The sequence below is a fragment of the Bacillus rossius genome, chromosome 5 (assembly GCF_032445375.1).
Source record: "Bacillus rossius redtenbacheri isolate Brsri chromosome 5, Brsri_v3, whole genome shotgun sequence".
NCBI lineage: Eukaryota > Metazoa > Arthropoda > Insecta > Phasmatodea > Bacillidae > Bacillus > Bacillus rossius.
In genome coordinates, this window is record NC_086333.1 from 71,133,017 (window position 1) to 71,152,497 (window position 19,481).

General features: G+C 41.6%; 1 protein-coding gene across 1 annotated transcript; it reads left to right on the forward strand.

Moving 5' to 3' along the window:
* Positions 1-619: 619 nt before the first annotated feature.
* Positions 620-19,151, forward strand: LOC134531992 (esterase FE4-like). The gene is made up of 10 exons (XM_063368101.1): positions 620-870; positions 5,304-5,441; positions 7,936-8,101; positions 9,570-9,755; positions 10,662-10,867; positions 11,774-11,924; positions 13,509-13,693; positions 14,604-14,730; positions 15,416-15,548; positions 18,223-19,151. The coding sequence occupies exons 1-10, from the start codon at positions 667-669 to the stop codon at positions 18,416-18,418; spliced, it is 1,692 nt and encodes a 563-aa protein (XP_063224171.1). The 5' UTR covers positions 620-666; the 3' UTR covers positions 18,419-19,151.
* The last annotated feature ends 330 nt before the right edge of the window (positions 19,152-19,481 follow it).

A 19,481-nucleotide genomic window follows, 5' to 3' on the forward strand; every position in this document is an offset into this window, starting at 1 on the left:
AGTCAGTGAAGCCAGTACGTTATTGTGTGTGGTGCAAGGTGAGCTGTTAACAATAGCTGCAGTTTCAACTTATGTAGGTAAATGGCAGTGACTTAGTGTCAATGGTAACGTGTAAGGTTTTTTGACGGGACAATGTCTAATAAATCGATGAACGCCTGCTGCACGCATGAAAAAGTGTCCCGTTACGCACATTGTTCCTTTACGCTGTGTCCCGTTACGTTGTGTCCCGTTACATTCATTGTACGCTTGCGCCGCATCTATCTCTCTTCCACTCGACTGTATAAAGTGAAGTGAAAAGTTAATGTGGTTTTCATTGCTTATTACAACAATTTCGGCAATAAAGGTTAATTATTCTTGCATTTTAAAAATCTGATTATACTTATAATCTCATAAATAAAAATGATTCAATTTTATTCATAAAAGTATGCAATCATTTCATCAATGTTTTGTTATGACGTTGTCATGTTAAACTATCGTCCGTAAACCGACTTGACAGACAACCAATTTTTTTAGTACACGTGTTGGTGTTAAGTCTCTGCCCCCCCCCCCCCCCCCCCTGACGTGCTGGCCGTCGCCACGTGGCCCAGGGAGCCGGTTGCCCGGCCGATAAGCGCGCGCAGGTGACACGGCGATTAGATAGGGCGAGCGGCCACGTCAGTCGGCGCGATGAAGGTGTGTGCGGCGGCGGCAGTGGTGCTGGCGGCTTGGCTCGCCGCGGCGGCGGCGGGGGCGGCGGGCCAGGAGCCCCTGGTGCGTGTCTCCGAGGGCCTCGTGCGGGGCACCACGCTGTCCACCCGCCTCAACGCCACCGTCTACTCCTTCCTGGGCGTGCCGTACGCCCGGCCTCCCGTCGGCGACCTGCGCTTCAGGGTGCGTATCCCTCCACACCCTTGCTGCTTCCATTGCATTTCGAGGTTAGGTACCAAGTAATTAAGTAAAATGTACGCTTTACGTGTACAATAAAAATAAACCGCTAAGTTATAACTGAACACTAGATATTCATGTACTATTTAAAACAAATTGTGACGTATTTTGGAAAAAAAAAAAAAAAAAAAACATGGCTACCACCGCAACAAAGTACTCTCTGTTACTATTGGTCGCACGGAGCAATTTTATACGGGTCCGTTACAGCCTGCGTGCTATTTTAGAAAAGAAAAAAACGGTTCCGCGAGTTTCGATTAGAGCTGTAGCAAACCGTATGTATTCGGTACTGAGTAACGGGTGCGCCATCTAGTTACCGAGTAACGAAACGTTGACACACGAATGCATTTCGTTACTCGCATTTTTTCGTAGTATGGGTACCTACACTGTTTCAGTTCACGCAAGTACCGTTGGTGCGTCTATTGAAACGTTTGCTAATAGTATGTTTTATGCATGCGCGCGCTTATTCGGCGAATTTATAAACGTACGTTACAAAGAACGATGTTTGTTTAATAAGTAAAGTATAATTTGGAAATTCGTCCAAGTTTTTTTACTGTTTATTAAAGGTATTGTGTGTGTAGACAAAGTTTGAGATTGGAACAGAAACCAGGTAAGAAAGTATTTTTTACAAATTATAAATATGTATTTTTTTTATTATCGTGTAATTTCACGGACTTTTTGTTTGTCACCAAGGTCCCGGAGAGAATAATGTAGCAGTGCCTCCTCCATACAGCGATAATTGTTCCTTTTTGCGTATCCTCTTGTATTCTCACACAGAATATTGTGTGTGTTTGATACAAAACTGTGTGATAATTACCAAAATATATTTTATTTTGAAAAATACTTATAACATTTTGAGGAATATTGTTCCCGAGTGCAATAGTTCTGCGTAAACTACCCAATTATATTTTAAAGTAAAATGTTAAAATAAAGTAAGCAGCTGAAGTTAATTTTATTGTGAAAATATGAATTATTTTATTATATAAACGGGATATGCAAGAAGGAACAATTACCTTTACAACTTTTCAAACTCAGTTTAAATAAAACTGTAAACATTACTTGTGGCCGTTACTGTAAAAGTGATATGTGCATATTGCATAACTTGTAAGATTGCCTGTCAATTCTATTAGCAATAGACTTGTAATTTTCGTCGTAGCAGGGTAAAACCAAGTCTTCAAAAAAAATCTTGAAACAAACAAAGCTCCCTGGTGCCTGGGCCCTTAAAAGGGGGGGGGGGGTGAGATGTCCCCCTCCCTTTTCACAGCACCCCTCTTGAGGACTCTTCCTTCCGGCCTGCTTGTCCTTCCGGCGGCGACAGCTTACAAGACTTCCGGGTTTTACTAGACTTTCATTTTTATGAATTAGTATGTCAGCAGCTTTCGCCAACGACCCTTATCAGTAGTACCTAATATCGACTAATCCTCCGCGGTCTTTATCCGTACTGAAGGCTACACCATTCTCGAAAACACTGAAGTCGGTGCCACATTCACTAAAAAAAAATCGCGATTGACGCCTACTTCACTTACCTACTGATACATAATTGTCTCATAACATTAGTAAAGTGATGTTCGGCTGTGCGCTGTGGTAAAATAGAACTCTGGTTGATGCAGTCCAAAGGAATACGAGAACATCGGAGACCGGTTTGGGAAAAAGAGATAAATTAATATCTAATCTCATTTGAACTACAAACAAATACATGGAAGCCATTTGAAACAAAATAAAAAAGGTTGTGTTACAGCTTACTACAGAGGTATTTCCATAACCAGGGGCGCAAATATGTTGGTTTTCCTGCGAAGGGGGGCGATAACCTGGGTGTGTTTTTAACCGACACAAGACATCTCTGGATACGGTGCTCGTATGTTGAACACTGCCCATTAGTTTGGCTTACATGCATGCAATAAGCAGAAAACTTTAAAATATACAGAAAGTTTTCCATTAAACATAGTTTTGACGTTTACGTTTATAAACCCCATTTCACGGTCACGATTTTGCAAGCGCAGGCTTCTTAATTCCAGGGAGCACGTAACGCAAACAAAATTACGTTTTTAATAAAACGTAAACCAAATGGTAATTATAGAACATTAGATATTCTTGAGGTCGGCGATATTGCTGTTTCGGGAATGGTAGTCTCTTCAAAATTACTGCGGGTAACATATCTAACTTCCATTTTTTTCTGAAAATTAAATTGAAATGGCCTTTTCTACTCTATCATTATCTCGCAACTGAATTTACTTGGTCTTTAAAGTTTTTTCGAAAACCACGAAGTGCCTTTAATATAGGCATGTTTTTATCTACAAATAAACTTGCTAATGTGATTGATACAAACTATTCAAGATAGTCTCGCTATTTTTGACAAGTGCTTCAGAAAATATTCAGACTTTTACAGCTGAATATACAGACGTAATAAAGCGAACTAAGGCTACTATTAAAATATATACGACGAATGTGAGAAAACGGCTGTATCTATCATACATTTAAAAAACGCAGATTTGAAGTTTTAAGAAATAATCTATCAAACCTCAAAAACGCTTTGTGGTGTAATTTTTCGCTCTCGTGTTAATAGTGACGGAAGTGTTATAACTTGTAAAATTGGATGCTATGTACCTTAAGGAACAAGATGGCGACCGTTAATGCGTTAATGCTGTCTGTCTAGTGCCCTCAAGCAACAATGCACACCCATGCAGCACCAGACTATAATCATGTACAGTACATATTAATAATAATGTTACGATTTACTGCGGGTTCGTAAAGGATAGCCCAATTAAAGATTTTTATCACACACACAGTTTTATTTATTGCCACTATTTACATTACTAGCTAATAATCTAAAAATGGCAAATAATCAATTGCACTTAACAATTTTGCTTCTCCAGTCACTCGTTTTCACACACCGCACACCTCGCTGGGCCGCACCTCTGGCGCAACTCTCGCCGCAGCACCCCTCGTGGTCCTCCGTCACAGGACTCCGTCGCCACCGACGAACTTGCCTTCACCGAGGATCCGCTCGACGCCTCACTCGGAACTTCGCTCGGAACTCCACCGCGCCTGCGACACTATTGCCCGGAACTGAACTCTTCGCCCTGGAACCTTCGTCCAGGGACTTCGCCACTCTGTCGCACCCGCGGCACTCTCGCCCCGGAAGCTCCGCCGCGGGAAGGCTCCCGCCTGAACTCTCTCTCTGAACTCCGACTCACTGTCTCGAGGCCGCCGTCCGCCGTTTTTTCTATCAGCCGCAATTTCCAGAACTCGCGAGAGCGGCCGGGGCCAGTCGCGTCATTCCGTGCCGACCCGACGGCAGAAATCTCACGAAACACGTGTCGGCGGCTCGCGTAAGTCCGCAGCTGTCTGGTTTCAGCTACGTGTCAAAGGCAGGGCGCCGCGCGGGGAGTGGTGGGAAGGAGGGAGGAAAGCGACAATCCTTGTTATCTTCCAGGCGCGCGCGGCGCATATCATGTTGCGGCAGTCACCAGCCAGCTCTGCACCTGCACGTGTCCCGGCCTTGCTCACGTTCGTAACAATAATTTCAGTCTGAATAATCGCTAAAGCTACCTTGAAAGAAGTGAGTGACACGTTGTCTAAAACAAGGGTGCGAGGTAAGTGTGCGTGCGTGCGTGCCATTCTTGGATTGATGTTCGGAATAACGACCTCTCCCCGGAATAACTGTAACTGCAGTTGCTTTAGAACCCAGCAATGTTGCCACACGGAGGCTTGCGCTCAGACCCGTTCCACAATGGCACGGAAACTGAGACGGATCTCACGAAACAGAGTTTCTACAATGGCGCAGAGATGGACCCATACGGGTTAACTCGGCAATGCTGAGCTCTTCCGTTTACGTTGCTCCGTGCGACCAATAGAAGCAGAGTACGTACCTACTTGCTGTGGTGGTAACAGTATTTTGTTTATGTTCAAAATACGTTAAAATTTGTTTCGAGTACAAGTATAGCAAGTGTTATATTCAGTGGTGTAGCCAAGATTTGTGTATTGGGGGGGGGGGGGGGGGTTTGTTAAGAAGCATGCCCCCTCCCCTCCTTGTATTAAAGCGACCCCCGGGAAAATTTGGATTTTAAGGTGTAATATAGTGCTATTTTAGCAGTTTTTGGTACTTAAATTTAAATATTGTAATGGTAAAATTTTTATTAATTTTAATATGAAATTTGTTTGAGTGATGAATAAGAAATTAATTAAAGATTTGGTTCTAGGGGGGGGGGGGGGGGGGGGGGGTTGAACCCCTAACCCCCCCCCCCCCTGGCTCCACCCATGGTTATATTAAAGTCCAAGCTATGATTTCGTAACCTCGGAATGCAGCCTCACTGTTGTGTGTAAGCAGCAGACGTGATAGTGGCCGAGCCTGTAGGGGACTGTCGAAGGCGGGGTGTCGCCAGGACCCGGTGGCCGCCGAGTCGTGGGACGGTGTGCTGGACGCCTCCAGGGACCGCGAGGTGTGCGCCCAGCGCACGCACCCCGAGAGGAAGATAGTGGGCCACGAGGACTGCCTTCACCTCAACGTGTACACCACCAGGGTGAGTTGGCGATTGACTTCGTGCAAACAACTCCATACACAAATTTACTGCGTCATTTCATAGCACACATGCGAGTGATATAGCCACTACCTATTTATTACTTTAGGATAGCCCAATTGGTTGTGCTCTTCATGTAAGTTAATATAAATATTTTGTTTTATTTTCTCTGCCAGCAATTCACCTGAAAAAGTCACAGTAAAACAAAATCGGACATCTCACCCCTCTTTAACCGCAGTGGTCCGGTTAGATTCCTAGCAGGGTTTACCCTGATTTTTTTTGCAAGTGCAGGAAGTGGCAAACGTTGCCAGTTCCTGCAGTCAAATGCTCCATTCCCATCACATAACCCTTCGTCTCTAAAGGAATCAATGTCGTCGAAACCTTGATTCATTCACTCATTGTTATCAGATAAAACACTGCAAAAATGCTTTCTAGAGTTAAATTTTAAAATTAAATTAAGCACAAGGTCCTCAGTGTAATCCTTATCATGTGTTGACAAGGCTGGATCGGAGATAATATATAAAATGTTCGCAAACTACAGGGCATAAATTAATGGGTGGCAGAGAATGCCAAAACACACAATTTTTTGTTAAGGAACGTGTCCGGAAATGAAAGCCTGCAAATTTACAGGTGCGAACAGCAGCGTGCAAATTTGAATTTGGCGGGCTTTATTGAGTACTCGGTTGGCTGAGAGATTGCGTTAATGCAGTGCAGAGGCGTTCAGACGCTCTGCGGCAAGCAGCTAACAAGCCGGGCGCAGATGTTTGGAGTTAGTCAAATGCATTAGCTACCAGAAGCCTGGCGTACAGCACCAGGCATGGTTGGTTGTGGCATGCTTACACGTTTCGTTTTGGATGATCAACATAGTGATGAGTATTAATGAGTACGGCATTGCGATAACAGTTACGACAAACAGCAATAGCATGGCAGACTTTACATCCGCAGAGATGGCTGATATGTTAATTGTGTACGGGCAGGAGAAAGAAATTGCAGCAGAAGCAGTGTGCATTTACCAAGGGCGCTTTTCAAAACAGAAATGTACCGAATAGGAAGACCATACGGCTGTACCAGCGAGTGCCTGAAACCAAACTGCGTGTGGCTGACTTTAAACACCTGGACCTAGCTCATCGCCAGTTTCCTATGGAGCATCTGAATGCCACTGCAAATGTGATCACGCTCTAGGCCAGTGGAGTAGTTCCCTGAAACCTGCCAAAGTCAAATTTGTGCGCTGCTGTTCACGTCTGTAGCTTTGCAGGGTTTAGTTTCTGGACATATGTCATGTATATCAGATCCAGTGTGGCATAGTTTATGAGCTTCAAATAAGTAATAAAGTTGTAAGGCTTGTAACCCTATCAAAAATTTTACATCAGAAAGCAACAAAATCCTACAGAAATTTCTATGGTTCCTGTTGTCGAACAGATTTGCTTTCTGTGTTTTCTATTGGATCCTGTGGGTATAAAGTATAATGTACACACAATGGTTGGTGCTGTAAAACATTTAACCACAAATAAAAAAGGTAGCGTATTTTGTTGGTATCTGTTTTCAAAGCTCACTAGGTAACTCCTTTTTTCTACATATATTACAATGACATAATTTTGTGACAGTGACATAATTATGGACAATTGTAGTTGTAGAACTTTATTCATTTAAAAATAAACCTGACACTGTTTCTATCGTAGATACGTTCTCTATTATTTAAAATAAAAATGTAGTTTAGACTCAATTTCAAAGACATACCTGTATATGGTCAAAAGTGCTTCCCAAGGCTGGTATAAGTTGTACAGATGTTTTCAACATCTTTGTCGTGATGAACCTTCAGCCAAAGTTTTTGACGAATAAATCGATGAACGCCGGCTGCACGCACAAAAAAGGATGACTCATTGTCCCGTTACACACATTGTCCCGTTACGTTCATTGTACGCTTGCGCCGCATCTATCTCTCTTCCACTCTATTGGAACAACCATCAATTTGACTTTTGCGAGGCACATTAAACTTGAAACACTCCCATTCGTTTCCTACTTTTCCTATTATCGTCCTATCCTAAACAATAACACAGATTGGAAGAAGTTAAAAAGCAAACATGTATAAAAGTTATAGTTAAAATAATCTGTTTGTTAAAGTAATAAACATATTTGAATTAATGAGTGCAAATAAAAGTAAATTTATCAATTAAATTGTAGATTTCATTTCACTCCTTCTTTGTATCCATACAAAATAGTGATAATTCAATAAAAATGAATCAATTTTATTCATAAAAGTATGCAATCATTTCATCAATGTTTTGTTATGACGTTGTCACGTTAAACTATCGTCCGTAAACTGACTTTACAGACAACCATTTTTTGGTAGAATTCAAATTCATTCTGTATAGCTGCGCCAATCATGGCAGTGACAATAATGCCCGCACAGTACTGTCTGGTAAAACACAAGTGATGCACTGTGCTCCTAAAGAGTTCTCTCCAATACAAAGCTGTGGATTGTGGATGCCATGCACAGTTACTGAACGACAGCGACAAGAGCGCGGAGCTGTGGGATGTGGTGGTACTCCTGCACGCCGGGGGATTCTCTCACGGTTCTGCCAACAGCGTGGACTACTGTCCCGACAACCTGTTGGACAACCCAGTCGTCTTGGTGGCTCCCAACTACAGACTAGGGGCTTTTGGTGAGAGCACATTCTACTGATTATCGACACTAATATTCCAGTCCACCAGGTATACGTTTACAGTTGAAGGCAGGGGCGCAAAAATAGGGGTGGGGGGAAGGGTATTTTGCCCCCCCCCCCCCCCCTCTGAAACCTTGAAGTGGGGGCAAACGGGGGCAAAGAAAGTGCTGTGTAATCAATTTTTAGATAATAAAACTGCTTAAATAGCACCATTTTCCACCTTGAAAATACAAATTTTCCCGGGGGAGGACCCCCGGACCCCCCACTTCAATAGGGGGGATCGATGATTCTTTATAAAAAGGTATATTACCCCCCCCCCCCCCCCCCCTTTGGAAATTTAGTTGTTGCGCCCCTGATTCCAGTCCACCAGGAATACGTTTATAGTTGAAGGCACTAGTAACAGTTGACATAGGCACACAAATACCAGGGCATGGCATGTCAGCATGATTACATGGTAACCGGGTGAAGCCTTTCGTCTCTTTCTCTCTCTCCAGTTAATTATTGTGCCTTGTTGGTTAGATGCCCAAAACACTGATTGAAGGTTAGTGTTTGCAGGGTAGAAACAGTTTTAAATAACTAATGCTGGAGATTATAATTCACAAGTAGTACCTACTATCATCAGACGTCGTCGAGAACCATTTCCGCAATGTTTTGTAAGGAAGAATATGGTGATGGCGAGGTAAAAAAGTGACCTCAACTACGCCACAACATGACATCTCCTGAAAATTCCTAACTCCATGGCAAATACAACCTGTCATTGATTTTGACAGCATTCTTGGTGGAAAATTGGTTACTTTAAGGGACACGGGGAGCACTTGAACTTAAACTAAATCTAATTTTAGACCATAAAACTAAATACATCCAGCTCTCACCCACAATTTGAAAAAGAGGCAGCAGTTATAAGTTTAAATAAATATATTTCTGTTAGTAACAAACACAGGAATGATTTTTTTCTCTCTCTCTTTGTTCTGCCAGCTTTGTCTTCGGTCCCACACATATCTCAGACTAATGTGCTTACATAGAAGTTCTTTCATATATTATATTATTCAACCCAGTGGCGTAGCCAGGATTTGTGTATGGGGGGTGTTAAGAAGCATGGCCCCCCTGTATTAAAGCGGGGGTCCGGGGTTCCTCCCCGGGAAAATTTGGATTTTAAGGTGTAAAATAGTGCTATTTTAGCAGTTTTCTGTACTTAAATTTAAATATTGTAATGGTAAAAATTTTATTAATTTTAATATGAAATTTGTTTAAGTGATGAATAAGAAATTAATTAAAGATTTGGTGCTAATGGGGAGGGGGGGGGGTTTGAATCCCTAAACTCCCCCCCCCCCCCCCCCCTGGTTAGGCCCCTGTATTCAAGTCTGTACCAGTTAGATTTGCCACATATAAATTCCAATTGTTGTGAAGGCGAGAGGGGTTTGACGGGTGGCCCGGGCTCACACGAGCTAGGAGGTATCGCGGCCGGCAGGGTTCCTGAGCACGGGCGACGGCGAGGCGGCGGGCAACTACGGCCTCAAGGACCAGCTGCTGGCGCTGCGCTGGGTGCGGAGGAACGTGGCGGCCTTCGGGGGCGACCCGGGCCGCGTGACCCTGCTGGGAGCCCAGGCGGGCGCCGCCAGCGCTCACTTGCACATGCTGTCGCCGCGGTCGCAGGGTGAGTCGGCCCGAGACATCTTTCGCATGTCGGTGGAACCTTAACACGTCGGTCTCGACCTCCATCAGTCACTCTTTGCCTCTACTTATTGTCCTCGGCATGTATCAACCTCAACATGTTGAACCAAATTATAAAATACTATTACTGACCCCTCAAAATCCGTAACTGCGTGATGTCATGTTGCACTCTGGAAAGAGGTATTTTCCAAAATGGGAAATGTAAGGCTGTCAAATAGTTTCTTCAGTGGCATCTTATCTCACTAAAAAATGGCACCTCAGAAATTACAAGCATCCCAAATCACTCTCCGCTTTTCTAACTCTGCAGCCCCTCCAAGTAACGCTGTTCGGTTTGCGATGTTTCGAAGAAATAATGCCAATAAATGACTGCACGGTGTGAGATTCTAAACAGCGCTCTTTTTAATTTCCTTTGTGCGTGTAATGGAAACAATGCGATGGTCGTTTAGACACAATACAAAAAATTAAATGAAACAATATAATTAAATTGGAACCTTTCCTCAAAAAAAAAATACACTTGGTAAACAATAGCCAGAATTATGTCAACAGTTGAAATAATCTTACCCGTTAATAGAAAAATGTGTGTTAGTAACATTATTATTTTGGAACTCAAGAATGTTGTTAGCACATACTTAGTTAGCAAATGTTAAGCCCAAGGCCTGTTAATGTAAACATGTGGCCTGTAATTTTTTTTACAGTTTTGTTATAAAAAAATTATTTTGACTAACATACTTTTAAGGGAAAAAAGTATTTCATTATTGCTGTTTTCATGGCGGGTGTGAGTGTCGGTGACGCCATGAGAGACGGCCTGAATGGAATGAGGGATGGAACACGGGTCCTGCCAGGAGGTAGTTGTAGTGAGTACGCTCTGCCCCCCTGCGGGGAGGCGCAGGCCTGCTCCACGGGGCCGTCTCGCAGTCGGGCACGGCGCTGCTGCCGTGGGCGCTGGTGCCCCTCGACGTGGCCCGGGAGCGCGCGCTCAGGCTGGCCGAGCTGGTCGGCTGCCGCAAGCGCGACCTGGAGACCAGCCGGGCGCTGCTGCAGTGCCTGCGCAGGAAGCCGGCCGACGAGATCTCGCGCCACTCCGCCGGCACCATGGTGAGCGGCTCATTCCATCAGCATCAATTCTCCAAGTGAGAGTTGGTTACTCACAAAAAAAATATTCCTTACTATATGTAAAACTTTTGCTACTTCTTTGCAAACCTTTAAACAATTCTAAAAAATATTTTATGTATTGCACTTCCTATATTGGACATGAATTTTTTCCGCCAGCTATTCACAGTTTTAACATTTAAAATAACAATTAATAAAATTTTAAATATAATTTCATTGACAGTCACAAAAAAAAAATTTAGTTGTGTTTAACTCTTGTGGAGTTCTAAACAATAATATCCCACATCTTGGGATAAAAAAAAAATTCTATTCTTTTGCATGTTATATGTATTTTATATTTTTCCTTACAAATAATTCTGTAAGATTGTGTTTTATACAATTGATGAGCAAGTGGGCGGTGTAAAATGGAAAATTTATCCATCATTTGACACTGTGGAATTTTAGATGCAAAATTGTGCTATTTAATGAGTTTCCGAACCAAAATATTAAATATACCATTCCAAAGTTTGATGACGTAGGTCGTAGTATGTATTAAATATGGATTAAAATATTGTGGGTAGTGGGTGATAAATAACCTAACCCACGTTTGTAACTACTGGTTGAGAAAAATACTACTAGGACCAAACATTTATTCTGGGAAAAGGAGGGGGGTGAAATGCTACTCTCGCCCCCCCTCCCCCTATGCATAACAGCACGGGGCGACTCGCCCCTGCTGCTTCCCCCCCCCCCCCCACTGTTCCGACGTCCCTGAAATGAACCGAAGTACGATCTATGTCTAAGTCTTATTCTTATATTAGATGGATAAGAATCCAGAATCGTCACATTAAAGCTGTCTCCTGGTGCATTGATCACCCTGTGACTTGGCAAGTTGACGCGGCCCGGCTGTTGCAGGACCGAGTGAGCGAGATGGTGTACCCGTTTGTGCCCGTGGTGGACCGGGACTTCCTGCCGGCACACCCTGCACGGCTGATGCAGGAGCCGGGCGCTGGCGTGCCGTGGATGGTGGGCGTGGCCAGCCACGAGGGACTGCCCCTCGCCCTGCGTGAGTCGCCCAACACAGTGTTGCTGGAACCACTTGGCAGTAAATTTTCTCCAAAATATTTTAAAATAAAAGAAATTAAAAAAAAGGCAATGCCTTTTTCTTAACCAGTAAATCTTAACACTGAAAGTTGTTTTGTTGATTTGATTAAATCCATAAAATAGAATATTATTAATAATTTTAAGTCATAATCACTAATTATTTGTTAAATATAAAAACAAGATGTGAATATTGTAGCAGAAAACAAGTCTTAATTTCTAATAAAAAAAAATTGTGAGTTGAGTTGCACATGGTGTAGACTCATCTATTGGAAGCAAATAATTTACAAAAATATTCAATTTAAAATTGAACCCCTTGTTATAATAACAAAGACCTCAGCACTGCCATACATTTTTATCAAAAAATCTTACATAATATATTTACAGTAAATATGCCTGGTATATTGGCTGGCCAAACGTCTTGAGAACTGTCAGCCCACGGGGTGAAAAGCATGAGGTAAGCGGGAGAGAAGGGGAAGTAGGGGAGGGGTATACGTATCAATTGCGTGCAGCTCAAAAAGTTGAAGCATCTCCTTGGGCACTGTTTCAAAATGTGTTTCCCAAGAGTGCTTAAGATAACTATTCATATTGTTATGGAAAAGGTTGTCAAGTAAACGGGCCATGTTAAGTTGGCACTATTTAGCTCCATAGGGCTGTCTATTATTTGTCTCTGCCGATCCATTCTGAGTAACACATTTCCAACTACTAACTATGGAGCCCACTCCATAAACATTTGGCTTATGCTACACAATGTACAGTAGTAGATCCCTGTTAAAAAGTACCTCAGGTTCTTGAAAATTTAGAAAATTTAATAAAAGGGTAATATTGTGTATGTATTTATAGGTCTAGTGTTCAAGTTCCTTAAGATGGTTTAACTGTACGTATATGATTAAAAAATTGTGGGTATAACACTTTTATTGCCCAATTGTGAACAGTAGTTATAGATGATATCCAAGAAAGAAAGAAAATTCTGCTAATACCAACTACAATATGCTTCATCATGATACATACTTGGACCACCTTCCCAAAACATCATATTGCAATAATTTTGCACGTAGTTTTAACTCTTGTTGACAATAAGGTCATTATAAAAGAAGTTATGCCAGCAAAACAAATCAGGAGCCTTTGTTAAGGAAGTGTATCAGCATTTGTTTGGAGTGATTAGAGAAGCCATACAACACCAAAATCAGAAAGGACGGACCAAGTTTCGAACCTGCTCCTTCTTTGGGTCCAGTGATACATCCTATAACACTGTAGCATGGTTTACAGTGATTTGAATGGATATGATTGTGGTTTTACTTCGGACACAATGGTTGCGAGGGTAAAGTGATTTGACAGTACCGCCATAGAATTCATTGATAGAGGAAACTGGAGTACTCTGGGAAAACTGACTAATGGCAACATCCGCCACATTTCAAACTTGTGAAAAATAGAGGTTTGTACCTCGGACCGGGCATCTAATGCTGGTTTCATTGGTGGAATACACATCATCTGACACCAGCGGAGCCAGAAGTTAGGATCGCCACACCGACCCGAGTCATTTCCGCAGAGGCAATGGTGTTCCCGGCCCTCAAGGACGGCCTGAACGACGAGACGGAGAAGTTCCTGGTGAAGTTCGTAGGGCTGGACACGGTGCGGCCTGCAACCACAGCTTCTAGCATCGCCAGTCAGCTGTGGCAGTTCTACATGGGCAACGACACGCTGGAGTATTCAACCATCACCCAGCTGGCTCAGGTGACGCACAAACTTTCTTTCCATTTCTACAAACAAACCATCAGTGTTTTCTTGGTTTCTGCGATGTTTCGGCAGTCATTGCAGCTGACACGGCCTACACCCAGAAATCAAAGAAAATGCAGACAATGGCAGTGAAAGCCTGCGATAGTTATTATAAATCATCAGTAGATATCAAAACATTTTATTCTTGATTGGAAGCTTAGTTAATTCCAGAAAGTTACAACTATGTACTTCAGCCCCAGCACCATCGTGAATACGATTACCTACATTAAATAAAAACACACAACAAATGTGATCATAATTAACATAATTTGTTCATGCATCATTGTGGTCTGTAAGGTCAGAGGTTCCAAAATTAAAAACTTCAGAAATGCTGTGCTCATCTTGGTTTAAAAATTCATTTACTGTTTATTCAGTTAGATATTTTTCAATTATAGGCGATATGTTACTTGTGAATTATGAAAAAAATTAATTGTATATTATGGAAAACAAAAGAGATTTAATATTGTCATGCTGATTACTAAATTCAGCTTTGGATTGCCTAGTTTCATTGAATGCAATATACACTCAAACAACTGTAAAATAGCAGGTAAACAGATTTAGCACCAACAAATATTTTTTTGCTAACCAAATGATCAAAAACTTTTATACTTATTTTAGTTCTTTAAATATTACAATTACCGTTACAGTAAATGAACCAAATGAAAGTTAAAGGCGGTGTTTATGGTATTTAGCATTATAACCTCGAAATCTAGATCATTTAATACTAATTGCAGTTAAAATAAAGGTATGGTTGTTGATGAGACTTTAATTATGCCTGATGCAGATTACTAACCAAATTGGCACAATCATTGGAGACCACCTAGAATTGTTTACGAAGTGTAACGACTAACGTGCAGAGGCCCTCTAGATCATCTCGGACTACCACTACTTCCACGGAGTTCTGCGGAGTGTGCGAACACAATCCGCGGCCAGAGCTGCTCCCATATTCGTGTACGAGTTTGCCTACAACAGCCGGGACAATGTCATGGCTCTTGGTAAGTGCTCACCTGCACACCACCCGACTACGTGATGATTACACAAACACATTTAAATCTAGTAGTTTTTGTGGACCTCTAGTAAAGCATGGAGCTTACATGCTACATTGCTACTGTCCACACATCGTGTAAGATACGTACGTTCAGTAGTTGCCTGGTTTATTACAAAAGGTGTTTAAAAGAAAACCATAGTTGTTTCATATGGCTGTTTATCTACCACAACTCAAAAAAAATGATAATCCAAAATTTATCAAAAGTAACTCTAGACTCAAAATAACCATATTAAACACTTCGTGCCAAAAAAACAATGTAAGATAGCAAAGGGCTGGTGGAAATTGAAGTTTCGTTCACCAGCACCTATTTTGGGACTTTCATGTCTGACCAGTCCTTCAGTAAGTTACATTTTTGTGGCGTTCATGACCTGTGGACATCTTGTAGTTTGTCACCTAGACCCCTCATGACCTGTGTACATCTTGTAGTTTGTCACCTAGACCCCTCATGACCTGTGGACATCTTGTAGTTTGTCACCTAGACCCCTCATGACCTATGGACATCTTGTAGTTTGTCACCTAGACCCCTCATAACCTGTGGACATCTTGTAGTTTGCCACCTAGACCCCTCATGACCTGTGGACATTTTGTAGTTTGTCACCCAGACCCCTGATGAACTGTGTGTGCCGGCGCAGGCGTGCCGCAAGGAGACGACACGGAGTTCCTGTTCCCCAACATCATCGCAGAGGTGAAGCTGGTGCTGAAGGAGAAGGACGTGCCGCTGTTCAACAGGCTCGTGCGGCTCGTGCTGAACTTCGCCAAGCACGGGTGAGCTACCCTGCCACCGCATGCTGACAGCTACTCCACTGCTCGTCAGTAGGGGCAAGATTTTACGGGGGAATTGCGAAAAAAAAAAGTGAAATAACACAGAAATGAAAGTCGATACACCACTTACTACCAAAAGTCTGAAAGGCACTGTAATACATATATTGAAATGCAGATTAAATCACAAAATAATATTTACTCAAACGAAGGAAATAACATCCAAAATTCAATGAATGTCACATGTACGTAGTTGTAACAAAATGTATGGACAAAGTGGGTTGTGAAAATTAAGAACTCTGATAGATAAAACGCTTCCTATAGTCATAAGATTATTTTTAAGTTATAGATCCTCAAGTACTGTTATATAAACAAATGTTTGCCATTTTTTCAGAGTGGGTTTACCTTTAATAAAAAACATAATAGGTATATTGCCTTATATGTCTAATTATATCTTCATAAATAAACTACATTTATGAAAATAAAACCAACAACATAAGTCTCTCATTTTATAAACAAAATTGACTTGAAACTAATATAACAAACTCTTGTTTCTACTCATCGGTCATCCCCACCATAAGTGTTAGGTGATTTTAATCAGTCTTCTTCCAACATTAATTTATGAAAGATCAGCAGCTGCATCAGTTGTAGTGACGTGCCGAATTTCAGCATTTAGATGTCTATCCTACCACTATTTTCAGTTGATTTTTTTCTTGTCTGTGTTCTCCAAACAAGTGAAAATACATTCAAAGTTTTACACTTAATTAATAATACTTATTTCAGCAAAAACACTCCATTGAAACTACCAATGTTTTCAAGTTTGTATTGCAATAAAGGTTCATCTTGTTTAAACATAGTATAATCTTAAACATTAAATCATAGCATGTTTTGTCTTCAAGGTGATATTAGATAATATTACATCTTCAAACATCCAGTATAACTGTTTCAACCTTTTCTAATCAACAGGCAAAAACAAACCACTTTAGGCATGAGCTGCTTAGGAGTTTTAATCATATTCATAAAACCCAAATACAACAATTTATCACAAATTTTTTTTTCTTGACATCATTTCACATTAAGTAAGAAACAAGTGAGGTCATTTATTTACTTCGACATACCACCCACAAATAATCCAAAATGCTTGGAATATGGTGTGTCAATTAACCCAAAACATTACGCAGATTCTCAAAAATTGTACTGTGCAGCTTTATTTATAATGCTTTTTGGCATAGTAAACAGTTCAAAACATACATATACATAACCAATTTAATATTAGAAAATTATAGGGATGGTCGGGTACCCGAAATTTCGGGCAGTGTTTCGGGTATCAAGTATACCCGAAATTCCGGGCGGGTATTTCAGTGCCCGAAAATATCGGGCACCTTGGAAAACGGCAATACCGCACGGCGCAAGTAAACAAAGCTTCTTTTTTTTGGAACGTGCGGCAGCTGCAGGAACATGCCACGCCGCCGCCGTCCCGGCACCAGCCGGTGAAGTGAGTGTGCGTGAGAGATAAGATAAAGAAGGTGCCCGGTCAGCAAGTGTGTTTGTGGGAGGGGGAGACAGATATAAGAGAGCGAGCCCTGCAGCAAGCGGAAGTGGTCAAGGTCAACATTTACCGTTACTCCCGCTGGCTGACTAACGATGCAGCTGGTCGCCCATCTCTCTCTCTCTCACACACACACACACACACACTCACACACACACACACACACACACACACACACACACACACACACACACACACACACACACACACACACACACACACACACACACACACACACACACACACACACACACACACACACACACACACACACACACACACACACACACACACACACACACACACACACACCCACCCACCCGCGCGTACGCACGGCGGATGCTCACTGCTCAATAGTCACAAAGTAGTGTTCAAGGCCGGTGGAGCTGCTTGCTGTGTGCGAGGATTATAAGCTGACTTTAATTACACACATTGTAGTTGCGTGGCATTTGCAGAAAGTGGTTGTGAATTGTTTCTATTTAATTCATGTCATTATTTTACCAAAATGGATACCAGTGGAAGTGTAGGTCAAACAATCTGCAGTGACAATGAACCTTCAAGCAGCTACCCAAACACAATTTAGTTAATAAGCACTTTATTTCCAAGATTAATATGCACTCTATTTTTTAGGTTAATGTTTAACTTTCATATCAGTGCGGTATAGTAAATAAATAAAAACAGTTCAGGTTTGTCAATGCAAACTTAAGTACGACTATTTTATGTTCAAAATTTATTTCATTAACTGATTTTGATGCCCGACCGAGATTGCCCGAGCCCGAAAATTTTGGACAATTACCCGCCCGAGCCTGCCCGAAGTCAAATTTCTCTGCCCGACCATGCCTAGAAAATTAACATGTTTTCAGAAGTAAATATTAAACATTATAAGTTAGTGTGTGTGTTTTGGAAGATTTAAGTTATTAGTAAGCAGTAACAATCAGAATAGTCATAACAGGCTATGCTCAAATACTTAAAAAATAAAAATCATAACCCACTTCACGTCACGATGTTAGGAGTACTACATGTCTTGGTGGTGGTGGTGGTTGTGAAACATTACCTTGTGAAAGTTTTGACAGGTGCAACTTGAAGTACGTAATGCACAAGGAAAGAATGTACTGGACTCGACCGTTGCAGGAACCCCACCCCCGGACAGTCCGTGGAGCTGGGCAACCTCACCTGGCCGCCCGCCACTCCTGACAACTTCCGCTTCCTGCGGATAGCCAAAGAGCTGACTGTCGAGACGCAGTTTTACCCGAAGCGCATGGCCTTCTGGGACAACATCCAGCAGCAGCTGTCCACGCCCGCCTCGCAGGTCAAGGACGAGCTGTGAAACTGCTCCTGACCGATCACCCTGTTTGAGAATGGTGCATCAGTTCCATAGACCTAACATGGAAGGCGCAGTCGAAAATGTGTCACCACCATCTTAAATGGTATACACGCTAATGAACATTTGATAGAAAAATCAGTAAGGTATTTAATAATAATAAAAAAAAGGACTTTTTCTTCACGTAAACCTAGGTATTGCGACAAACTTATACTGAACATTAAAACTACTTTAAAAATCGTTATTTCTACAAATATATATGCATTTTGTTATACTTGGAAGTAGCGTCTCATCAGCATGGTTGTTAGACAAGAAACCACTACACTAAGTGACGCTGTGGAAGGCATCAGCCATGGTTTATCATAAAGAACTGTCTCAGCATTGGTCCAGTGATTTCTGAAAACCCCAGGCCACTGAAATCAGGATGACGCAACTCCGGTTACAGCGTCTTACAACTGTGCCACCTTGTTCCATACATTCACATTTCATTACCGGAAACCATATTTAGAATTGCATAACAAAATACACGCACTCTAGAAATGATTCAAATTCTGTTTATAACCATGCAATTATGTTTACTTTACTTAGAAATAATTTTATGTGATCATTAATATGTTGCATTTGTACGTTGTGCAAGATCGAGTCATATTTAAGTCGTGGAACACTAAGCCATGATTTCAATAATACTTATGAGAATCATGAATTGGATAGAAATAAAAATGCATAGCATATGAAGAAATAATTACTAAACCCTTGTGATCTTCAACAAAATAATGACCAGAATTTAAAAATGATGAAATGTAATTTGCAGCCTTATATTTACTAGGAAATAATGTTTATTAGTCATGTGCAAAAATACTCATATATGAATGATTTATTATTCGTATTTAATATCGAATTTTAAACAAATTGTGAATGCATAATCACGAACATGAACAATACTCCGCATTTTAAACAGATTGATCCTTATGCATGTGATGAGTTGACGAATGCATTCATGCACGATCGTCTCAAACAAGACACATGGTACAAATAAACACAACTCTGTTGTGCATACCGTGTTTTATCC